General features: G+C 38.4%; 2 protein-coding genes across 2 annotated transcripts; both read left to right on the forward strand.

Annotated features, from left to right (window-relative positions):
* Positions 1-472: 472 nt before the first annotated feature.
* Positions 473-7,552, forward strand: LOC116306487 (transmembrane protein 163a). The gene is made up of 8 exons (XM_031716558.2): positions 473-698; positions 2,413-2,538; positions 3,079-3,122; positions 3,753-3,847; positions 4,382-4,478; positions 4,920-5,031; positions 5,179-5,320; positions 6,135-7,552. Exons 1-8 carry the CDS (start codon positions 578-580, stop codon positions 6,196-6,198), a joined length of 801 nt encoding a protein of 266 aa, XP_031572418.1. The 5' UTR covers positions 473-577; the 3' UTR covers positions 6,199-7,552.
* Positions 7,553-11,320: 3,768 nt separating this feature from the next.
* LOC116306483 (77 kDa echinoderm microtubule-associated protein-like) lies at positions 11,321-25,253 on the forward strand. The gene is made up of 24 exons (XM_089036451.1): positions 11,321-11,624; positions 12,493-12,645; positions 12,942-13,072; positions 13,327-13,449; positions 14,153-14,275; positions 14,574-15,091; positions 15,856-15,906; positions 15,990-16,030; positions 16,931-17,048; positions 17,392-17,541; positions 17,853-17,925; positions 18,367-18,468; positions 18,550-18,645; positions 19,005-19,142; positions 19,626-19,725; positions 19,999-20,153; positions 20,873-21,013; positions 21,362-21,493; positions 22,018-22,174; positions 22,412-22,509; positions 22,700-22,787; positions 23,969-24,064; positions 24,554-24,684; positions 24,981-25,253. The coding sequence occupies exons 1-24, from the start codon at positions 11,321-11,323 to the stop codon at positions 25,110-25,112; spliced, it is 3,351 nt and encodes a 1,116-aa protein (XP_088892577.1). The 3' UTR covers positions 25,113-25,253.
* The last annotated feature ends 507 nt before the right edge of the window (positions 25,254-25,760 follow it).

The following is a 25,760-nucleotide window of genomic DNA, read 5'->3' on the forward strand; positions in this document are numbered from 1 at the left end:
TCTGTCGGGATCAATCGGAAAACAGTCGGACATTTCCGGAAAGGAATCGACAACCAGCAACCAGAACCTTCGCGGGAAAGTCGCGGGATATGAACGGGACACAATGGGACAGTATTTTTTCTGGGTTTTTCTTAGTTTTCGGATAATGCATAGGCAAGCGACATACGCATATTATTAATTAAAGACTATATTTTCCTTTTCACGGTTTTTATGATAGAGGAGAGAATAAATTAGAAATTGAAAGCATTTTATGGGCGGGAAAATTGGCGCCTTATATTACTGAGACGTAAATCAAAAAATAGTAAAAATAATATCTTTTTGCAACCTTTTTATTTACAAGTAAGCTCTAGGGTTAGTGGCAAGGTTTTAAAGACCCTTTCGGAACGTAACCTGGGATTTCTTGGAGCAAGAAAAAAAAAACAATTTATGAATATAATTAGGGAAATTAGCATATTAACCAGTTGTTGAACCACTAAGGCTCACTTATCGCTAATAATACTCAAGCAATATTGAATAAGCACCAAAAAACATGGCTTTGCATCAAAATCTTACAGAAGTTCAAAACAGTTGCTGAAGAATGGATAATAAATCCAAGTATGGAACGAATTTTATTCTTAAAGATCATGAAAATGATATAAGAAATGGTTTGAAACCTGAAGATGAAGATACGGTTCCCTGCGTGTCTCCCAATGATGACGGTGAGTTTTCTATTTAGAATAGTGTTCTTTTGCTTTGGAAAATACCGCTTTATCTACGATTTTTCTATCCGACGAGTCAATGAGCAGTTTTTGAACATTGTCCTTTTGCGAAATTTTGTGTTTTGTGTGTGCTGGTTTATGTTTTTGACAACATAACAGTTTTTGTGTCTAGAATCTTGTAACTTGTCTTGAACTATATACAATATACAAACAGGATACGCATACGCTTCGACAACTACTTCAGACTTTTAGTTTTGGCATTGAACCTAAAGTCAACATAATAAGCTTTATTGAAATATTCATTGACGTTTTAAATCCATAAATACTATGCTTTCAGTCCTTTTAAAGCTTGCTAGCAACTGATATTTGCAGCTCGACTGCCAAGCTGTAATACATAATATTTTAATTTGTCTTTGAAATCAATTTTATGACCTTTCTTGAATGCAAATTAACAATACTTTATATTAGAAGTCTAAAAGGAAATAGGTATTATATAACAACAACAACAAAAGATTATCCAGTTTTTTAATTATTATTTAACGGTCTTCCTCTTCGATGTATATGATATATGTTGAATGAACTCATATTTAGCTTGCTTGTTTGATTGTTTATTTGTATACGTAAAAATCAATTTATCTCCTCTTATCTTTGTCATATAATTTTTACCATTTGTTATCTTGGATATAAATTTTATATAGGTCTTAATATTTAATAACTGATTTTATATCTACTCCAGTAAATGAGTTCGGCCGGCCGCCGCATTCATCTCTGTTGGTGACCTTCCTCCAAGACGACAGAGATCATTTAGTCCACTATAAAATTGATGGTTTTCAAGGCGGCCATGTTGGAGGAACTTAACAAAAGCATTGTCAATGAATTCTTTTGTTATATCCTCCAACATGGCCGCCGTGTCTTTTGTTATTTAATTCTCTTGGGAATGGTTGAAAACCATCAATTATCTTGCTATTTCGGTAATCAACGGATTTTGACAAAAATATCATAAATAATAAAAGATATTACCCAATTATGATAAACACGATTTTTTGATATCACGTTCCGATTAATATTCCGATACTATGGATCTATAAATAAAAACATTCCAAATACGATTAGCTAGCTGTTAGGAGTCACCGAAATCCGTAAGACAGTCAGTCCTTACTTAGTCTCCCCCACAGTCGACTGAAAGCGGCTGTGAGGGAGACTAGTCCTTACTCATTGCCTTTTAATGCTCTAAATACTCCATTTTACAGTATGTTCCGTTCCGTGACCACGAATAATAGTTCCATGCCAAGGTTGGAGTTGCCTTGCATGATAAATTAAAAAGCATATTTTTGCCATGCGCGGAAACTCCAGCCTCGACATGCAACTATTCATGGTCAATGAACAGAAACGTTTGGTGAACGCCATGCATATTGACAACGCCATTCAAATTAACAATCTCATCGTACTAAATTTAGTCACCAGAAATCGATAGACTTTGAGATATGTAGAGTAGGTTGGAATTTCTTTGTCGCAAAATTAACGATTTTTATTATATATCATATATAGATAGTACGCGCGCTCTGATTGGCCGAGAAACCATGCACATGCTGTATTGGTAAAAGGAGCAGGCTGTTGACGCCATCGACGCACACGCAGTCAAATTTGCAAGAACGTGAAGATGAAAATTATATAAGACTTATAGATTCTATACGGTATGTTTGTTTATTTCTAGACTACCTTCTTAATGAGAAGAAACATTATATGACCAGTCAAAGTATTTCAAAATGGAGAAAAGCTGCCATTGCTATTTCATTGGTTTCTTTAGTCTGCACCTTTGTCATTGGTGTGACAGCTTTTTGTAAGTATATATTGTAAGCAAGTATATATTGTATTCAGATACTTGAGTTACAAACAGTTGCTTCAAGTCGAGATATTTAGATTAAATTATTTGAAGGCAGCTTTAGAGTGTGACTCTAATATCTGCTATTGAGCTGGCCGTGAAAGCTTGCCAAGGATGAGAAGATAATTTAATCAGTGTGGATAAAACCGTATTTTGTTCTCAAAGGGATAATACGTGGTCTGAAACTGAATGAGGAAACATCACACCAAACGATCCTCAAAGACCATAAAATTAAACATGGGCTATCTGATGCGCTCTTAGATCGATCGAGAGACGATTCATTCCTCCAATCCCTGATGCCGTGAGTATGTGTAACAAAAATGCCGCGGGGATTTCTTTTTCATTTAGAGTGATATTTGCAGACATTTTGAGATAGACACATGCAACGACGAATTAAATCTAAAGCCGCCAACAATAGGCCCCATGGACCTCGCTTTTATGCAACTTCGTATCCAGTCCTTCGCATTTTGTATATTGACTAATATATATTCTCTTCAGCAATGTCAAGTGTTGCAAAGAGCTCCGCAGCCTTCGGATTTGCTGTAAGTATTTACAAGTCATTTATTTAAAAAAAACAAAAAACTTTAAGATGTTGCCAAAAAATAACTGATAGATAAAACGAGTTAATATAGTACCTCGCAAATTCTCATCTGTTGGTAAAAATATTGCTGCTACGTCCCACCCTTGTTGAGATAACATGCAAGAGTTCGTGTAGGAGACCAGGTAGAGTATCGCCATTTACTGTTGCTACGTGTTATCCATTAACTAAGGTGTACCATTACTTAGAAAACTTAGAATTCATGGTTTAGACTCAGACAATATCTGACCAATCACCGTTACAGCAGTTTTCCCAATGGAACTAAAAACTACACATTATTCGTTTTTAAAAGAGTACTACAAGGATTACGAGGCAATTTTCTATTATTTTACAGGACAGTAAACAATTGAAACAATTTATCAATTTTCCACGATCAGAGTTTTAAATTGATTCTGAGATTATCTAACTAATTTTCTTGAGCTTGAGGGTGATAGCAACGGTAACTAAGGGGAGTCTGAACCATGAATGAGTTAGTACTTTTTCTATGTTTTTATACTCCTGTATATGTACTTGATTGTGCACAATTTAGTTTACCACGTCTATTAAGTGCACCTGTTTTCTATCCTATATTTAGTTTGACTCGCTTCTAGATGTCCTGTCTACGCTTGTCGTACTTTGGAGATTTGTTGGAGACAAAGGACAGACTCTTACATGGGACAGAGAAAGAAGGTATGTTATACAGGATCAGTAATTTAATCAGCTATCTGGATCTCTGATTGGTTATACTGCAGGATGTAAAAGCCTGGTTAACGGGCTTAATTTCGGGTTCTGGTAGTAGTTGTATCAAACTTCCAGCTGGGCGGTGAACGCGCGGCACGCAAAGCATGAGTGGACAAAATGGCCGGCCAAATGACCAAAGCATTTTTGGAGCTTGGAGAACGAAGCAAACTTGGTGGTTAACTCAACTTGTTTTTTCTTCCTTTCCTTATTTCTGCTTCTTGTAGGCACGTTTATTTTATGTTGTTTAAAAGAAAACAGAAAATACGCAAAAGTTTGGTTACATTAGCCTGTGGATAAAACAGCTAAATGCGCAATGATTGGCTGAAACAAAATTCACCACTGGCTTGCTAGACATGTAAGGGAGACGCATATTAGAGCAATATTTGTAAGGATTGTATTGTTTTCTCGTTATAAACTATGCGGCAATGATAATACGGCGTATCTAATCTCATTTCTCATTGTGTTATTGTTGTTTTTCTTTAGAGCATGTATAGTAATGGGAGTGTGCTTTATCGTGTCTTCTCTTGGAATACTTGTTAGAGCAGTCCGATCTCTTATCGTAGACAGACACCCGCATGAGGTATTGTACTATAATCTAGTATGGAATATTTTGTTCTTCTTGTTTGGTTTAGAGAACATACAAGACTCAACTCACATGTTGATTTTACGGAGAGCGGAAACCGGAGAACCCGGAGAAACCCCCCTTGGCAAGAGAGAGAACAACACATCAAATAAACTCAACTCACATATGATCCAGTCTGAGCTGGGGTTCGAAACCGGACCACACCGGTGAGAGACAAGCGGTAAACCACTACACTACCCATGCCACGACATATGTGAATGAAACAGCTGCATGACGTCATTTTTATCGTTTTTGTTATCGTTATTGTTGTTGCATGCTGTCGTTGATGACTTCAGTTGTTATTGATCAGTCAGTCCAGAGATTGTTCAAGGATTCAAATCGTGTTAAACATGTGAATCGTATTTTACCAAGCAATGTTTTCTTCTTTTCCTCCCTCAGTTTATTGGCATTCAAATTATTTCTGGTGTTTGTCTCGTTGTATTTTCTGTTTTGGCTTGGATGAAATTTGTAGTGGCCGAGAGACTATCGAGTAGCTCATTAAAGACCGACGGTGAGTTAGCTTTTATTTATGTGTAACTCATGTAACTCTTGAATTTAAACTTTGAAATTAGATTATTTTTGTGCAAACGCTGCCAATACTTAACCTAGCTAAAAGGTGTTTAATGAGCCACTAGCTTTTTATCTCGTCACATTGCAGGGTTTAGTTCACTGGCTGGTGCTGTCATGGCTCTTGGGTTACTAATGAGCTCTCTTTCATATGAAGAAAATAAATCAGTTTGGTTCCTAGATGCAGCTATTGCCTTGTGTATATCTGTTTGCCTGGGTGCTTATGCAGTAAGGTAAAGTATAATAATACGTCATGACTGAATTAAGATGATCATTCTTGTAACATAAAAGGTGTGGTGAAACGGATGACAAAATTGTGCATGTGCAACATGTCGCGCAGCATTGTTGCGTCACAGGTTACAGAGCAAACATTGGCCGTATTAATACCTTTTGCGCTCACAACAATTTTTTGAAATTTAAAATTGCCACTCACAACAGTAGCTGTGGTTTCGCTTTATAAAGGTGGGATTAAATATTAAGCAAAACCACAGCTACTGTTGTGAGTGGCAACGCATTAATGTTGCACAGCTTTGTTACATTGCAGACTGTAGAGCAAATATTGCCTCTATTACTACGTTCGCGCGAAACATATTTTATTGGTTGCAAGAAGTAGAAGCTCTTTTTAGTTTTAAAACTTAATCTTGGTGTTTGTGGATCCTGGACCTATCTATTGCCTTGAGGATTGGTGAGGTTCGAGCTACAAAATTGAGCTAAACACCTTGTCGTGCGCGCTGCAATGTTGTGTTGCAAGTTGCAGAGTCAAAGTTGCTCGTATATTACAACTAGCTCCGTGAACTACGTATTTCCTTTTTTGAACCAATTAGAAGCTTTCTAATTCCTTTGCAACAAAAGAATTTGTTGCGGGAGGAGTGGAAATGCAAGAAACATTTGCTCTTCAACTTGCAGCATTGTTGTAACCACATTATTGCCCGCATTATCCCATGTTTTTGCAGAGATGTGATGTAACCTCTCTTTTATTCAATTCTGATTCCACTTAGCTAATTTAGTTTTAGTTTTTTTAGAAACCATTAGCTATATTTTTTACAGGTTGCTAAGTCAAATGATAAAGCCATTGCCGTCTAAAAGAAGTCGGGTGGACACCGAAGACTAGCTGAATACATCTTCATTACATGTCGTCGTCGTTGCCTTCTGGTCGTCGTCATCGTCATCATCATCAGCGACAACAACAACAAAATGAAGATGCTATTATCGAATTGAAAATACCAAGTAAACAGCTCATTACAATCCACTCCTTTCATTCCAGTTCATTGTTATTTAAAATCCAAGATTCATCTGATGAAGACAAGTGCTTTTTGGATGTTTTGTATATTTATATCAAACGACAAGGTGACATTAAAAGAATTGAAGTTCATATTAATTAGATATGAATCTCGCCGTCAAGTCCTGTTGACAGTAAAATAAAAAATTAACAATAAAAGTTAAGTTGATCGACCTTATGAAAAAAATCTTAAATATAAGAATGGGTGGTGTGCGCATACGCAGTTAATGCGCTGTATCTAAACGGCAACGATGGTCATGGGTTCGCCTTCTGGACCTGCCATGTAACAAACCTTTCTCGAATAGGCCCTTTCCAGCTCAGTAATCACGTGCTGGTTAATTCACTGAGAGCAAAGTAATGAATATTCTGATTCCCATGGGTGGTATTTCATAGTGAAGTGCAAACACACGTTCTATAACCTGTTTCGAGAGATCGTTATAGAACTGCATTTCATAATACACTGGTTACACATCGTTTCACTCAGTTCTTTACAATTAAGTAGCTTAAAAAATCACCAATAGAAAAAACGAAAAGAAAAACCACGCAAGAGTACAGACACGTGACCGTTAACTGCAAAGGGCCTATTCGCTTGAGTAACCACGAAAAGATTGAAACAAGTCGAGGCTAAGTTTGTTAAAATACTCAGTAATAGACAGCTTTCTCAAGGTTGCGTGCGCATCCAACTTGACGGGCCACAAAACTGAAAAACGCAAATTCAGTAAAATTGAGAAGCCAGTTTTATGATTAAACTTGAGAATAATCGATTTGGTAATTTTTTAAGTTTTTTTTTTAAGCCTGTTAAGTTCAATAAATTTGGAGTGTGCACACAACCTTGAGAAAACGGTCTATGAATAAGTCAAGCCCAACTTTGACTTGGAGCTAGCTCGAGCCATTGTTTAGTGGATTCGGGAAAGGTTTATTACAGTAGCGATAGGCTATTGAAAACCTGAAGCAATCGACAATATATGTCTTCGATAACAAGTCGTTTAAAAAGTCCATAAAAATGAACAAGGTTGCTTCCCCAGCGTTGCCAAATGGTCAGTCTGCGATACACAGCTATTTCAAAAAGATTGGGGAAGGTTTTGTCGCATGTTGCACACCAAGCCCGAACTGCACTATGGGTGATGTGAATTCAATAAGCAAAATGTCATAACCTTACGAAATAGATAAAAACTTTGTCTGCGCACGTCTTTTCAATTGATAATTTCGTCTGTTTGGACATTATTTATAGATGGATTGTTATACATCTCAAGCGTGAGTTTACTAAACAGCAGTCATATAAAATTTTAAAAAAGTCAAATAAAATTTAAAAAAATAATATCGTCAAATATCAGTCACAAATATAGTCCCCATACTTCATAATTCTTTGTGACTCATTAAACAAATCATACTTAGGGTAGCTGTTATCTATGCCAACCAAGTTTGGCATGGCACCATAGGACGTCAAAATTTATACATAGTATCTATATATATGTGTAACTTGGACTGATGAGGAACAGTCCAGAACCAAAGGAAAACAGCAGAACTATTCCTCTCCAAAAAAGGTAGCCTACTTTCAATATTTCTCCACTTTATACATTACATATGTGATGGGATTATTCTCGTTTTGACTACCTTATTAAGTCTATTTAAACTTAGTAAATATATATTTTATTCTTTGTCGTCACCTAAAGCATGTAAAGAATATTAGTTTTTTTTAGAGCAACCAACACTTAACAGGCTGCCGGAGGCACTTTGATCTCGTTAACTGTAAAGTTTTTCGAACTGATTATGAGTGTTGAAAAGTGTTAGCAATAACAGACTCCCGTCACATGAATGACGAAAGTAGTTGTACTGAAAAAAAAAAAGTTTTTTAACGGTTTTTCAAATTATTCGATAAAGGTTCGGAAGTCATTAGCAATTTTATCGGCGGCAATGTCAAATAATAGTATAATTATTATATTTATCGAACAGAAAAGGGATATTCAATACTAGCGCGTTTTTGTCAATCACGAAGAAAACACCAAAAAATGAGAGCATAAAGAGCATAAAATTGTGCCGTATTTTTACTGTGAATTTGAAAACCTTCCAGGCTTTGGAATTTATTTAAATTCTAGTTTATTTGATCAAATTTTGGTTGCATTCCAATAAATAGTCAAATGCGTTTTGTCATTTCTAGTCAGTCTATTTCCATCGATCTAACGTCCCGCTCTCGAGCACCTTCTCTTTTTTCTCTTCCTTTAAAAAATTACTCGTCAACGTGTATAATAGTCAAATAGACACAAAGGAAAACAATGGAATTAGGGTAAACTAAAATGCATTAGTCAAGTGTTTATTTCAAGGGTATAATGACTTCACTCTACTAACATTTCAGCCAAGAGTGCTTCAATTCAATTTTTAATAGCTGCCCAAAATACCGCCATTCATGTAACTGATTATGATGGCTCTAAGTAGTTTTTCTGACTAAAGACTTCTGATTTTCTTAAAGTCGGCAATTAATTAGTCCTTTAGATCGTGTAGTTCTCCATACCAGATTTTGAACGAGGATAAAAGTTTGAAATAATGTGCGTTTTAGGTGAATCGGTGTTAAGGACAGCAGACTTGGGGTTTGCAAAGTTGATTTCATTGTTTTTACTGCGCATGCTGATGTGATTCTTATACGCATGCGTGACGTGTATTTTCAGTGTCTATCTCATTAAGCGTATTCCTTTTTTTTCATTCCTAGTTTCTTATCCTTTAAATAGCGTCAAAACCCCTTATGCTGTTAGGCCTAATTGACAGCTTAGGAACTAAGTTTTTAAATTTGATTTTTATTCTTAGTTTGCGTGTAAATAAACATTGCTTCCAGTTTTTGAAAACACATCCCACATGGAAAGAAGTGAGCATGGGAACTTAGCCATCAACTGTACAGTCGGCGTTCGGGTCTGCTGGTCATAGCAAGGGGTTAATCATCTACGGTCTAGGGGCCGACTAACCTCTCCCTTAGGCTTCGGCCGAGCTTCCTGATCAGTCTGTAAATTCCCCCCGGGATAGCGGTGTTGGGGTCGAAATCTCCAGCGTAGCCGTAAGTCCATACGACGGTTCAGCACTCGATGTCTGGAAGTATGGCCCTGGTCATTCATAATCAATATAAAAATCCTATAAAGAACATTTTAACTTGCAGATTAAACTTAATGTTGTACCCACACTTCTTGTTCATTTCTCTCACTGGTGATATGATCGTGATATTGATAACCTTCTAAGGATTTCAAAAAAGGTTGAAAACTGAATACTGCATGCTGAATGCTACTCGGAATGAAATGCACTATTCAGTATGCAGTATTTAGTATTCGACTTTTTTTTTTAAATAGCTGTATAAAAAATAAGAAGTAAAAGCGCTTTGGTTTCAACCCAACTACCTTGTGAACTGAAACAAACAATTTTGAAAAAGGTTGGTGAAGGTTTTGTTGCATGTCGCATGTTGCATGCCAAGCAACAATGCATGCCAAAATGCAATGCACTCACAACAATATGAAAATTTCCTAAACTTTGAGTTGTTTTTTTTCCCCGGCATAATGTTTTCTTTGCTGGCATTGTTTTTATATGAATATAATACATTTCAAGCTTAGTAAGTAAATGCAACAGCGCCAACGAAACCTTCACCGCCCCACCTTTTAATTGAAAAAGCCGTATATAAGTATATATAAAAAACAAAAACCTTAGCGTTGAACGAATTATAATGCGTTGTGCAGCGAGTGTCGACACGAGTGAAAACATCTGCGCATGCTCTATATCCGTATGCAAATTAGTCAAAACCTCTTCATGCTATTGTGAAATTATGTAAATTTTATTTTCAAACATGCTTGACAAATGGCTTCACAAAATGAAAAACAAATGGTGCCCTTTTTTGAAACTTGAATTCTTTTATATTGTCTTTATTAATACATTTTCTTGGTCTCACATTTACGGTGGCCGAGAGCGGACATAAAAAAAGACAAAATCAAAAATGTCAAAAGTTGAAAAGTCAAAGTGATTTAGGGCCATATTACAAAGTGAGTTTGTCTTTTTGATCAATTCTCAACATTTCTCCGTTTGGCCTCCGGAAATTTTTTTCCGGGTTACCTTTGTTTATTACGAAGAACGCCCGGGAGCTTTGAATCTAAGTTTGACTTTTCGCTGTTCTGCTTTTGGCATGGCCGTTTGACAAATCGCCTAAAAACAAAATGTCGGAGGCCAAACGTAGAAATGTCAAAAGCGAAAGTCTCTCATGACAAATTGCTGGACGACAAAGTCGCTTAGAAAACGTGATGAAAGGCACGCATGCGCAAACGTTTTTCTCTAGTGTCTCGAGCGTCTGCAATAACGAGAATTAATTACGATCATTTCTTTCTCAGTATTTTTGCCGGGGATTTTTCTCCTGTCCGTAATAGAGAGGTGTCCGTAATATCGGGGTGTCCCGCTAGGCGAGAGTTGACAGTATATTTGTATTACTAAAATGAAGTTGAAATAGTCAACTCTCGCCTAGCGGACATGCCAATATTACATACCTCTCTATTATTACGGACAGGAGAAAAATTCCTGGCAAAAATACTGACAAAGGGTGTTCTCTGTAACGAGAGTTGACTGTATGAACACACACACAGCAAGCTGGCTTAATGTTTTTTAAAAAGACTAGTGACGCGAACAGTTTTGGTAAAAACAAAAGGCCTGTTCTTTGAGGTTTCTTTGATTAGCTGTACAATAGAGTGGGCGTTTTAATGATCATTAACTTCTTAATCAAATTGACTCCACTTAATTAATAAAAAGATTTTACGCTTGATGAAATGGCAATAGAAATTCGATTGTTTTTCTTAACGAAGGTGGAAGCTTTTATTAGTATGCAAATATGAAGTATTCATAAGTTTTTTACGTAGTTATTTTGAGGTTTACTTTTTAGCAAATTTCGGGTCTGGCACGTGTTTATCGCTTTGATCCTTTCATATTTTAGGTTTTAATCATGTCGACTGCCATTCAGCTCAGGCGAAAGTCTTCCGAATCAGAGCTGAGCGAGATCTTCAAACATTTAGCCGAGATAAAGCAGGATGATTGTAATAACAATCCACATGAACGCCTGTGGCAATCAGATGGTTACATCAAAGAACCATCACTTACGAATCCGTCGTATACAAAGATAAGGTCGCCTCGTCGTTCAGTCTCGTTTCCTTCAAGATCTCCAATTCGCCTTCAGGATGGCGCTTCGGTTGATGATGTACTGATGTCTAGTGTTGAACAAGATTCGCCCACGAGTCCTCGAGAAAATGGTAAGAATGAAGCTGAATGATGAACTATAAGACTGAATAGGTGAGCAGTGAATAACGAGGCTTTCAGGGTTCCTGATAAAGTTTGATAGGTTTTTAGTATCCGTCTTATCATAGCTATGACTGGCCATAGTATACTCGGCTTAAATTCAGTCATGTTGAAAAAGTTTCAAATTTGGTTGAGAAAATAGATTTTATAAGCATTCTAAGACCATTGCCCTTTTTAAAGCATCTTGCTGTACTACGTAAATAAACTCGGTTTATATATATCGCTATATATTATATATAAAGTTACCCATTCAGTTTTTTGACTAATGTTATATTTTTCTAACAATTAAAATATGTTTGCTCTTGGCAAATCAGTTTTCACCCATATGCGAATATTAATTTTTTTTAGTGAGTAAGTGTCTTCTTTGTTTCGAGGATTTTTTACTCCAGGTTGTCCCGGTTGGTAGTCTGATTTAGCTCAGCCAATGGCTTGTTTCATTCGAAAAAAAATAGTTTTGTTCGGTCCTTGGTTATTTTTCCCGGGCAACACTGACTCGATGTCGATCATTAGTTCAGTTTATATTGTCATATGTGGTTATTATAGTCAAATAACATGCAATTATCTAGACGACGTCTATTTCACGATATATCACTGATTTGTTACTGTCTCGCAAGCAATTATTTGCCATGCTAGCGAGCCATGTTGACAAATGCAACCTTACTACGCATGAGCAGACCATTATTTGCAGCAAAAAGGCTTTGCGCAGTGCGCATGAACAGATTATTATTCGTAGACAGTTATTTGCAATTATCTCGGCCAATCAAAACAACAGAAAAGACACTTTGAATGATAATAATGATAGTTTTCATTTCTTGCTTGAAGGGTATACAAACTCAGATGCAGAAGACAGAATCTCGCTCCTTGAGAAGAAAATATCCCTCCAAGAGGATGAGATAACTTTACTGAAATCAGCTCTAGCAAGTGCTCTAAGGAGGCTTGGTACAGTAGAGGAACAAGTCAAAAAAACAAGCAGAGGTCAGTCAGTGTATTAATTACCTAATCAACAACACATAGCAAACATTTGGACCCCTATTTCAAGTATTTCATGGTCAAATTAGAATCTAAATTTAGGTTTTTTGTCAAGGGCCGAGAGAACCAACAAGCAACTTTTCTCGCATACGAAGGCGAGTCAGCAGATCAATTTCATGACCATGGCGGTGTTTAGAGGCGGCACATTTAGTAGTACACACAGGCCGTCCTTCTTACTCATTGCGTAGTGAAAAGAGCATCACTACGTTGAAATTTGATACAACGATTTTCTGTAATTCTAGGTCGCATGATGCCATCAATACCTACGTCTGCTGTAACATCCAGTCACCCTGTACGTCCATCAAGACACTCTGTGTCCTCAGTACCAAACACTGCTAAAACAGACAAAAACAACGAGGAAAATGATAGTCAGGTGAGCGAACCCTTTAATACACGGGTAGACATAGATACTGATCATGTAATATAGATCACCAAAATCACAAGACGAAACCGATCAACTGCAATGAAATAATAAATTTGAGTTTGTAAAATACCTCTGCGCGCATGTGTCCCTTATAATTACAGCCTCTAAATATTCACGTGATGTCTCGTTTTCAAAGGCAACGAGAGGCCATGTTGTGGGGTGGCTTATCAGCTGTGATATGGAATTTTCACGTTTGATTTCAGACTTCGTTGAACTTTGTGAAGGGATTACTGAGGACCATTCGAGACAAATCTCCTGTACGCCGTCACCTGAGCGATAAACTAGTGAATACTTCTAATATCACATCAACTGTGTCTACGTCTGAGGTATTGGTTAGTTGAAACTGCTTTAAACTATAACATGTATTAACGGTACTAAACTAGTGAATACTATTGATATCCTATCAACTGTGTCTACTACGTCTGAGGTATTAGTTAGTTGAAACTGCTATAAACTACTACATGTATTATCGGTACTAAACTAGTGAACACTAGTAATATCACACATCAACCGTAGTTGAAACTACTACACACACTAAATGTATTACCGATACTAATCTTAAATGCGCGGACATACGAAGCGACATTGCTTGTGAGAAATACCACACCACCGTTTACTCCCTGTAACGCCTGGGTCAGTACGCATGGTGGGACGCGTCCCATGGACATGTACTAGCAAGGTCATATCCATGCGACAAATCCTGTCCTGTTATAAACAATCTACCTTAAAATAATCGTGGTTATAGACTGCTGCTTTTGGGGCATTACCCTTTATTTCATTATCATCATGAAGAGACATGTGAGAGAGCTGGACGATCAGGACTACTTTATGTTCCAGCCCACGAGTGATTGCGCGCAACGGGGAGCAACCCAAGACGAGGCGTCAGAAGTGTAATCATCGCGTCACTTGGTACGTCCCTACCAACCCTTAGGAGTTCAAAACGCGCAAACAGTAATCATAAAAAAATCAAAGTCATTTTTCTCTACTCATGATGAAATTATAATAAAAAATCCTATCTTTCTTCCGCAGGCATCGGTCAACGGTGCAACGTCTTTGACCTCATTATTAAACACTCACGAGAACAAGCCAGATAAAGCCAAACCCTCGACTAGTGTCCATGACGATTCTACCAAAGCATTGCATGCAGATCAGGTGAGAGTAAACCGACGCTTGTGCACAATATAAATGCACTGGGTATATTACGTTTAAGCTTGATGGAAGTGAAGGTTCTTTGATTCGAATATTCGAATTATTTTACGTTTTCGTCACGTGATTAGAAATTAGCGCAGAATTATTTGTCTTTTTGCTGAGAGTTTTCTTGGTTTATTCATTCCTTTTTCCTCTTTTTTAAAGATGTTCCCTGAATTATACTGTTAATCAACTTTCTATTTAGTTTTTCTGTAGGTTACTTTAATATAACTTCTGTTAAAACCACTGTTCTCACCTTCAGAAATCTCACGATACTTCATTAGACCAAAAGTCGGCTCAAGATAAACCGCCAGTTCTAACGCCTACTGATTTGCAAGTCAAAGAAAAGACTCCGAGTCCTTCTTCCTCCTCAGGAATCAATGCCACAACAACATTAACCAGCCCTGCTACAGGTACGGCGCGCACACGAAAACTAAGTCCTTCTTCAGAGAACATTTCTAGAACTGTTAAGGAAAGTCAAGAATCTTCTTTAGAAGAAAATAAAAAACACAGTAAACTACAGTCTACGAGCTCGAACAGTTTACACGTGCAAGACAATCTGAAACCATCCCGCTCCAGTCCTACCTCAGAGATCAACTCCAAGACATCATACAGTCGACCTGCAACCACTTCTGCGCGTGCGCGCAAATTGAGTGATAGTGGTGTCGCAAAACCAAAACGGAAAATAGGACGTGCTTCGAGTGAATTGGATTTAAGAGGTCGCCAACGATCTCGAACCGTTGATTCGTTGTCCCTGCCTTCGTCTATTGCTACTGTTAAGTAAGTATTTTACACGTTAATGACTGTGTACACACTGTGTACGATGTTTCATTGACATTTTATAGGAACTGCTCTTGAAAACGTTTTCTTTTCTAGCAATGTCATGGAAACCCTTTGGATTGACGTCTATACCACTGAACAATTTTATAGCGAAGGCGATTCGTACTATTTCGCACTTGCTGTTCAGAGCGACTACGATTTTAAGTCAGGCACAAGCCCGAATAAAGGCTCGATTACACGGAGCAATTTTCTCTGCAACTTGTCTCGCAAAATGTTTCCTTCAAATTGCGCTTTATGTTAAACGCTGCAATGCTCCATTCAACGCCGTTGCGAGACAAGTTGCAGAGAAAATTGCTCCGTGTAATCGCGCCTTAAGCACCTATCTAGAATCTTGAAGAAATAGAAAACGCGCGCGCGTGCTGTGTGTACTTATAAAGCACACGGGGGTTGGCAGAGTGTTAGGAGAAACACGACGCGTAGTAGAGTGCTTCTCGACCGGCTTTTCGAGTGTTCTGCCAATCACCAAGTGCTATATAAGTGCACGCAGCACAGCACACCATTCAAGTTTTTCATTTCTTTAAATTTTTTTTACAATAATCGTTATTTTGGATAGGAATGATGCAACTGAAAGTGCGCGTGCGCTGCGTGCCCTCATAAAGCACTCGCTCCCAACCAATCAAAACGCGAGATTCATAATAGTTATTTTATAATAAACAGATTAGATTTGCAGTAGAGTAAATTCAGTATCGACTTTGCTTTGACAGGAGGAAAAATTCAAGCGGAGGAACGAGTTTAAGAAGAGCAGCATCCACAAGGTATGAATGGAACCATAATAAATATTGTTGACTCAGTCTTGAGTACCTTGGTAATGTGACGTAACGTTACGTTCTTGTTTCAGCTCACTCGTGGGTAAAGAAGAGAACAACAACAAAACAAAAGGTAGGAATACATTCCACGTTCATTATAGCGGTGGAGTGGATTTAAAAATAAGGTTGAATGAGCTTGTTGTATTAAAATATTTAAAACACGAAGGGAAAGAGAGTTCCACCATCCAGTCACAACTGAAGGCTGTGTGTGCAACATATATATATACAAGAGAATATGAAGTAAGCTTACTTCATATTTACTTTATATATGGTGTTTCGAGATTAGCTAGATTGAACTTACTTGACACATGATTCAGTACTTTGAAATTCATTAAGAATGAAGGGCGTATAAGGAAAATATAAGTGGAAACTTGCGCGCAATTAATGATGCAGGCATTTAATTTTGCAATCCCATAGATCTTTTTCGCGTGCTCAGATCCGAAAACGAGGCATTTTTGGGCAAGACTATAGATATTACGTGTACTTTATTAGGAAACACTTTGAACATTTTGTTAACAAATGAAAAGTTTGAAGTCCCTTATATAGTTGTGGAGCAGAATAGTAACTTTTTGTAAAAATACAGCTCACTTTGGACAAAATCTTTTCTTCAAGGGTTTAGAAATCGCCTTTAGCGCTATAGTTTCTAATGATTTCTAATCACCCTGCTCGAAATTGCCTCTTTTTTATGTCTGCGCCAGCGATATTTATGAAAGGGCGCGCGCATCTCGGAAATCGTCTATTAGTTGCATGCTGGAAATCAGAGCTGAAAACGCAACGCACTTCAACAGCGTTGCCTAAACCTTTGCGCGCAATATTGCACCGTGTGTCTGCGCGTTTTCAACAATTGAAACGCCAAGAAAACATGCGCAAAATATCATGAAATATCACGTTCTTTCAAGATGAACATTGTCGCGGGCCGGGCCTGACTGTGCTGTGTATTTCAGTTCAGATTTCTTTCTTTCTTTCTTTCCAGATGAGCCAACGCGGTTGTACATCCGTGGTCGTTCACTCAACCTTTACCCTCCGAGTGATTACGTAGAAGATAAAACTGTGAGGCTCCCCCCGGAACAGAAGCTAGAGCTTGAATGGGTGTATCCTTAATTATGGTTGACTAGGCTGCCAGTCTAAATCATACTAGATCTATTTTGTTGCTCACATCCCCGCACGGTTTTTGAGTGAGGTACTGCAAAAGCCCTACAAGGTATAGTAGTAAGGAAGGCATGCAGTAGAATACATCAGGGTTTCATTACTATATTACGTCAAGTAATTACTGGTATGCCGGTTCTCACTTCCGAGCATCCAAGCAGGATGATCACGCATAGATGGCGCTCCCTCCCGTCTCATTCAGAGACGTTAAACACAGAGGACCTCGTGTTTATTCAGTGCTAAGTTGCGACTGTTACTTGTCACCATTGATCCTTGACGTCTTTAAAGGTGTGGGTACAGGGGAAGAGATTGTCGCGACAATCTGTTTTACTTACCAACCGGTGAACTGGTGTATAACATAGCAGCCGTGGTGATCCTGTACAACACAGGGACTGGGAACCAGAGACACTACCTGGGACATAATGATGACGTCAAATGGTAAGGAAAGACTTTACGTTAGGCGTGATGTTTTCAGACAGTGTGTTATTCGCTTGAGAAGAAGAATCTTTGCTTATATGTCTTCTCATGCACAACCGTTAAACAAAGAAATGTTACTCTAAAATGACACGAAGGATTCTTTTGAGTATTTTTTCTTTCCTAATTTCTTTGTTTGGCGCCATAAACGCTAACGCTTAGGAAATTATGAAAATGAGCTAAAATGGAAACACACCAGTCTTAACTTATTGCGCGAGGGAATTAACTCGAGTATTATGGATTTCAATTTTCGTCATTGTGGTTTCTATTTGTAGCATCGCTCTTCATCCCAACAAACTCTACATCGCCAGCGGTCAGGTTGCAGGACACGACAAAGAAGAAGGACGAGTGAGTACATTGAAATCTCTCTGATGTGCAGCCGTTAGTGCGCAATTGGTTATTGCAACTGTTTTATTCAAAACGAATCGATACAACCCTTTAACTATTACAACACGAAGGAATCATACTTTATCTCCCCTATCCTTCAATTATCAAGACAATATCATTGATCATTGGATTACCCATGCATTTGTTAGCGCATGTAAAGGTTTCATTATGTATTTGACTAGTCATTGTTTTCACTAACTCGCAGTTATAACCTTGAATTCTATTAGTAGGGGTATGACAAATCAGGACTTGAAGTCCATTTTTTATATCAATAATCCCGCTCAGTTGCGAGAGCTGGGTTGTAACAGAAGGTCCCCATGTTACCAATCCCCCTACCAAGTCTCCCTGCTACGCTGGCTAAATAAATATTAACTCATTATTAACTCAAACCCATTATTCTAGCCCCACGTGCGAATATGGAACTCGTTGACGTTAGAAACATTGCAAGTTCTCGGGATAGGAGACTTCGAGCGAGCAATATCATGCTTGGCCTTCTCCATTCAGGTTCGTAAATCTATTTAATCATTTTACTAATATATTTTTCTATCAGTTTTAAACATCTATCTCTACATTATCTTCGTGCAGGACGGCGGCCGCCATCTTTTGGTGGTGGACGAAGCTAATGAACACGTGATTTCCTACTGGGAATGGGAAACCAAACGCAAGATAACTGAAAACAAGGTAAAATGTTCCAGAAATATCTCAGCTTCAAACAAGTTTGTTGCTTGATGCGTGTAGGGCTTGTGCGCTTCATTTGCGCAGTGAAAGTTCCAAAGTTATGGGATGGGTGTGGGCGAGCGCACGCGCGCGCGCGTATTTGGCGCGAAAATTCTCACCAAATCCGCAGTAACTTCATGCGTATCAGTCATGGAGAGAGCCATGTAGTTGAAAAAATATAACACTTCTCAATCATTTCGAGATTCCTTGTAAAAATACCCCTTGTACCGAGATGCCTTGTACCCCTATCCCTTGCCCTATCTCTAAGCCAGTGGTACGTGGTACGTATCTTTGGTAATTCTAAAGTATCTCATACCTCGTAGGGCTCTAGTGATCCCGTGCTGATGATCGCCTGTCATCCACGTGACCTGTCAATCATCGTGACATGTGGCAAGTCTCATATTGCGTTTTGGACCGTGTTGGAGTCAGGAGGACTTTCCAAGAAGATGGGAGTGTACGGGGTAGGTTTATTCATTTTTCTGGTGGCATACAACTAGAATACAAAATGTTCATCTGCGCTGCTTTATCCTGTGGGGCCTTAATATGCTAGTTTCCATATGAATATCATATGGCAATACAGAAGACACCGCCAAGGAATCGAAACGACAAAACCATTTCAACCACACACAGCGCACGTTATTACTGATAATCCAATGAAAATGCTTGGAAAAAGCACCGTTACGGTCAGGGCACGTCACGTCACGTCACGTCACGTCATGTCACGCCAAGCCACATCTTTTCTTTTCCTTCCCCATGCATGCAGCCTACCACGCCGGTCTCATCCTTAGCGTCGTTACTCAACAATACAACTTTAAGGATGTCTGCGCAGGAACTATCCCCTATGCAACAAAAAAGGGCCTCTAAAAATTTCCATTACCGTTATTATGATAAGATTCCAAGTACGTTTGATTAATTTATACCTTTAATTTGATTTTATCCTCCAGAAATTTGACAAGCCTCGTTTCGTTTTATGCATATGTTTCTTGAGTGACGGAAACATGTTATCTGGTGATTCAAATGGGAACATCTTTGAATGGCCGCAAGGTAGTATTGATATGATCCTGCTTTCCTGTTTGAATCACATTGGCATATTTAGTGGAGGTTACAGGGTGCCCGTGCAATTCCCTTTCTTGCTTGAAATGTTTGTTTTGTTTTGCTCGTTTCCCTTGGTTTACGAAAGAAAATGATTGTAAATTGCTTAAAAAAAGTCTTATCTTCTTAATTTTACAAACCTACCTGCTGATCCTTGATCCTTCCAAGCACTATAAAAGTGTACCATATTCGAAAGGAATGATGATGTATGTTCTGTGTGCTCAGGTGCCAATCGTATCGGTAAGGCAGTATTGGGCGCACATGAAGGGCCGATATTCTCGTTGTGTGCTCTAGAGGATGGACAGTTCCTTTCAGGAGGGGGTCGTGATAGACTGGTTGTTCTATGGAATAATGAGTACAAGCCCCTTAGAGAAATAAAAGTTAGTATAAAATTCATAATGGTAGAAGCAAATTGTCTAGAAATAATTATGAAAAATAAAACTTGTATTGCGGAGTATTTCGGAGTTTTGCGGAGCATTCCTGGCATTGAATTTCTGATCTTCTTGGATAAGGACACTAAGCAACCATAGAACACGCACTCATCTTTCTCTATGCCAACCCGCGCTTAGTACGAGTGGTAGTTAAAGATCCACTAAGGACATCAGCCCATGGTACCGGCAACCTCGTTGCCCGAGATTAGCCATGACAATCTGTAGGGACATTAATAAAGAGAATAAGACAGGGGTCCATCTGCCTAGTTTCCAACCCGTAGACCATCCTCCTTGCCCATGCTTAGCAGCATAACCCTTGAAAACTAATCACCCCTCAAGATTGTATATAAAGTGCTCGCCACTTGCAATTGTAAGCACTACATATTACAAGCAGTCCGTAAAGTCCCCCAACGTACACTGTAAATCTATGTTAATTCAGCTACTTCTGCAAAGCTGGATAAGTCGCACAAACCACTCTTCGTTTCCTTTCTTCCTAAATTTGTTGAATGAAACTTGTGTGCGCAAAGGCGTTAATGAAAGAATGCGATCTAATAAGATGGATTTTACAATAAAGATACAACAGTTTCTCGGTAACCTCCTTTCTCCCCTCCTTAATACGAGGCATCTCCCATTTCAGTTGTAGTATTCTCTTTTGATTTTTCTCGTAGCTTGACGAGAGCGCTGGTCCAGTAAGATCTATTGCGCATGGTCCTGTCCAGGAAGATGGTCGCTTCGTAATGGCCGTTGGTACTACCAGGAACTCGATACTCCAAGGAACTTTTGATGATGGAATGTCGTTCTGCATAACGGTTTGTTAAACTTTTGAATCTTTTGGATCTTCTGAACAGAACAAATATTGGGAGAGAGAGAACCAGAGGAATTAGTCCTCTCGTATAGTCTTTTTGTATTGTCTTCTTGTATAGTCGTCTTGTGTAGTCTTCTCGTATAGTCTTTTTGTATTGTCTTCTTGTATAGTCTTCTTATGTAGTCTTCTTGTATAGTCTTCTTGTGTAGTCTTCTTGTATAGTCTTTTTGTATTGTCTTCTTGTATAGTCTTCTTGTATAGTCTTCTTGTATAGTCTTCTTGTATAGTCTTCTTGTGTATTCTTCTCGTATAGTCTGGCAAGGAATTGATAAGGATTTTCTTGGATTCACAGGGACATACTGATGAGTTATGGGGTTTAGCTGTTCATCCGACACGTCGCATGTTTGTCACGTGTGGTTATGATAAGCAGATCATGATGTGTAATGGTGACGTTCATTCAACTATCTGGAGAAAACAATTGGAGGTACCTCCCTGATTAGAAAAATATTATGATTATTATTTTTAGTTATTGTTAGTCAACTAGAGGAAGCTATAACTTAAACTCGTCCTTGTTTAACGAGGGAAAAAGTTTTAAGGTAGCCAGTGGCTAACAAACCTCATTATATGATCAAATTGGAATTTAGAAGTTGATTTTGCATTTGGAGGGAGGAAAGCACAGCACAGCAGAGAACTAACCAACAACTCACATATGATGGCAGTACCGTCATTGCAAATCACTAGGGTGTCGTGCAGTCGGTGTCACCTCACTAGATCTGTGGTCTAGGGCTCGATTACTGGACTGGGTATTAAAGTATAGAGCTCGAGGTTGTTAGGTCTCTAGTTTAATCGATAAAACCTGAAGGTGTTTGGAGTTTTGAAGGTCCAAGAATGGAACCCAGGGCCGCATGAGGGAAGCGCATCAACAGCGCACACCACCCGTGCTTCCCAAGGGGACCCAAGGAGAATGGTAGAGTTATATACTCAGAAGTGGAATTCTTTGTTGTACAGGAGTCCCTTCAGTCAGCGGCTTTCCATCCAAAAGCCTTTGTACTTGCAATAGGTACACAGAGCGGCAAGTGGATGGTCCTGGACTCCACTAATGGGGATCAACTGGCGACATTCCATGATGGCCCTGAACAACTTGATGCTATTAAGTACTCACCTGGTAAGCTAAAGCGGGACAGCTATTAAGCTACATAAGTATGACATGTGTACATTATTCTGTTCAAATCGGGAATAACCGTCCGTTGCGAAACAGAGATTTAAAATTAGATATAGAGGGTTTGCAGAAAATACGATTTTTTATTAACTTACGTATGAACATATATTCAGACCAACTTTTTGCATTATCCCATTAATTGTCCATAGTTTTCACTTGCTCTAATTTCTTCAACTTCCACAGATGGTAAATATATCGCAGTTGGTTCGCATGATAACTTCATCTACTTGTACACCGTGAGCGAAGATGGACGCACCTACAAAAGACATGGAAAACTATCGGTAAGAACTAACATTCTCTACAACATGGAAAACTATCGGTAAGAACTAGCATTCTCAACAACATGGAAAACTATCGGTAAGAACTTGCATTCTCAACGACTTATGCGCAATGATAAAAGACTTCTGAGGAGCGATTTTTGAAAATTAAAATAAAGGCATTTCAAATTGTTCGTTCTGCTTTTGCATTTAGGGTCATTCAAGTTTTGTGACGCATCTTGATTGGTCAAAAGACAGCCAATATCTGCAGAGTAATTCTGGTGATTACGAGATTCTATACTGTGAGTATCAAACTTCATGTCTCTAATCACTTTATGTTCATGTGCAGTGGCAGTACTAATGCGATGCAATTGGCAAAACAAAATTTTCATCATCCGAATTAGTAATTCGATTAACAAATATAAAGCTATAATTACCACTGAATCTTGCCAGTAGAAAGAGGCAGTTGTGATAGTGCACGTGATGCCAATGTTGGACCACGTGGACAAGTTTTTACACCACGTGACAGAAGTGCATTCAAGTTCAGTCAAGTCTTGTCCACGTGACACAGTACTGGCATCACGTAGTCGACTTGAAATACACTTGCGGTTAACATAACAGACGCTATGAGGGCGATAAAAATTAACAACTGCCTCGTTCTACTGAGAAAACTAACAAAAACGGTCCTTATTTTTACGAGGGTAGCACTTAATAGCCAGTGGATAACAAACCTGTGGTCCTCGTTCCATGATCGAATTGGAATTTAGGAATTGATTTTTGTGGAGGGAGCCGGAAAACAGGAGAACCCGGAGAAAAAACCCTCGAAGCACAGGAGAGAACCAACCTGAAACTCACTCACATACGACACTGAACCCGGCGGTACTCGAACCCAGGTCGCATTGATGAGAGGCGAGCGCTCTCACCGTTATGACACCCGTGCTTTCCATACATTTATCAGGGTGCAGTGTTGATTGATGCGCTTCGATTGGTCATATATATATATATATATATATATATATATATATATATATATATCACATTTAATTCTACAGAACAATCATGGTAACAAAATATAGCTGTAATTAGTTCATGTGCCTGCTTAGTGTCAATTGATGCGCCTATATGGGTCAATTTCAAAGACATTCAATATCTAATAAGTAATTCTGGAGACGAGTATCTATCTAATTGAGTTGATCTGACGCGCATGCGCAGTGTTTGTTCATGGATGCGCCTCGACGCGTCTTGGTCAAAGGACGGTAAAAGATTTACTAAATGATTGAAATGTAACGACTATGGCCAGACTAAAGAGTCCGTGGACAGACATAACATGGTGAATATCAACGTCAGCTAGTGTGATCCGCGTCCAGGCAAGATCACCACTTTCATTAATGTTGCGAAGATTAGGGTATTAGCGATGACCTTAATTAAAGCATTTAAATTAAAAGAACAAATACCGATATATCATGGAATATTGCTTTTCCAGGGAACGCTCAGCGGTGTAAACACGTAGTGTCAGCCTACGCCATGAGAGACATTCAGTGGGAGACTTGGACGTGCGTTCTGGGATTTCCTGCTTGCGGTGAGTCTTACTTTCCTGGAGGAAGCTTTATAACTTGTTTTCGGTTTCACTTTTTAAGTATTGCGAAATATGGTTTATTTTTGGCATCTTTGCTGTTGAACTTTCGATCCCTGATCTACGTGTTCGTACTTGTTTGGTTCGTGTTTTGATTAAGATAAGAATACACATATATCTCGTTCTGGGAGTTTTTGTCCTTCAAGATAAAACATCTTCTTGATACCCTGCAGTCACAGCAAAAATGCTCCTCCACTAGCGTTAGAACGAAGCTGATAGTTGGCCATTAAGACAAACTATAATGCTATAATATATACATATGACAATAATAAAATAAGAAAGAGTGCGCAGGTGCATTTGAAAATGCCATGTTGAATTTCTCAAGCACAACCGTTAAACAAAGTAATGATACTCTAGTTAATGACACGTGGTATGTAATGGAAAAAACATTAAGCCCAAAGTAAAAAGTTTTATTCTCGCTCTCTTCAATGACAGGTATTTGGCCTGAGGGTGCTGATGGCACGGATATTAATGCTTGTTGTAGGTCAACTGGAGCGGAGTTTCTTGTTACAGGAGATGATTTTGGGCAGGTTAACTTTTTCAGATTCCCTGTGGCGAAGTTAAAGGTAAAGGGATATGATTTCACAAGGACCACAGAGCATACTAAAAAGTGTGTGTGTGTGTGTGTGTGTGTGTGTGTGGCGTAGAGTGGGAGGCTAACATGAAAAATATAGCAGACTATATATTTTTACGGATAATGAGCCTGACTGAAAGTGAAAGCGGAGTGCACTGCGACATGCAACATGTGCCCCACCCCCTCCCGCAGCCCCCCTCTCAACAGTCCTTGTTTCATTTAAAAATACTCCTAAATTTTTCCAAACGTCTTGGTAGATTTGAATTATGCATTTTTTCTGCTTTGCAGTCTGACTGTCAAAACTGCGTTGGTCACAGTTCGCACGTGACGTGTGTTCGTTTCACGTGTGATGATACAAGGGTGATATCTACTGGTGGTAAAGACTGTAGCGTAATGCAATGGAAGGTGGTCAATAACTAACGATATACCATCCTCGTACATATATCAATATAACAGGGTGATATCTAATGGTGATGCAATGGAAGGTGGTCAATAACTAACGATATACCATCCATGTACATATATCAATATAACAGAGTGATATCTACTGGTGATGCAATGGAAGGTGGTTAATAACTAACAATATACCATCCATGTACATATATTAATATTATAATATAATCTATAATTTAATTATTTAAATCAATTACATTTGAATTATTCACTGTATTTTGTAAAAAAGATCTATGCTTGATAAATGGATTATCATTTTAGATTATTAACCCAATATAGATGAAATTTTCAAGTCTGTGTAAAACGTACTTCTCTGTTTTTTGAAAGCCGCAGGCCTATAACTATGATATGTATATTCTTTACATACTCTTTCTTTTTCTTTTCCCTGTCGTAGTCATACACCTTTCAATACCTAATGGTACAGTGTTTGTGTGGGTTGCTAACAGCTGACAGTTTCGATATCATCCCCTTGAGTATTATTTCTTTTTTTACGTAATGCGCGATAATATACATAAATATGTAAGAGAATCAAGGAATGACACGTGGTCTGAAATAGAAAATAGTGATTGGGCCAATTGTGCGCAACATTTATCGGATTTTTATGTGATTTTTTTT

This window comes from Actinia tenebrosa, unplaced genomic scaffold (assembly GCF_029948245.1).
Source record: "Actinia tenebrosa isolate PJP-AT-01 unplaced genomic scaffold, QUT_ActTen_1.0 PGA_scaffold4__44_contigs__length_22323623, whole genome shotgun sequence".
Lineage (NCBI taxonomy): Eukaryota > Metazoa > Cnidaria > Anthozoa > Actiniaria > Actiniidae > Actinia > Actinia tenebrosa.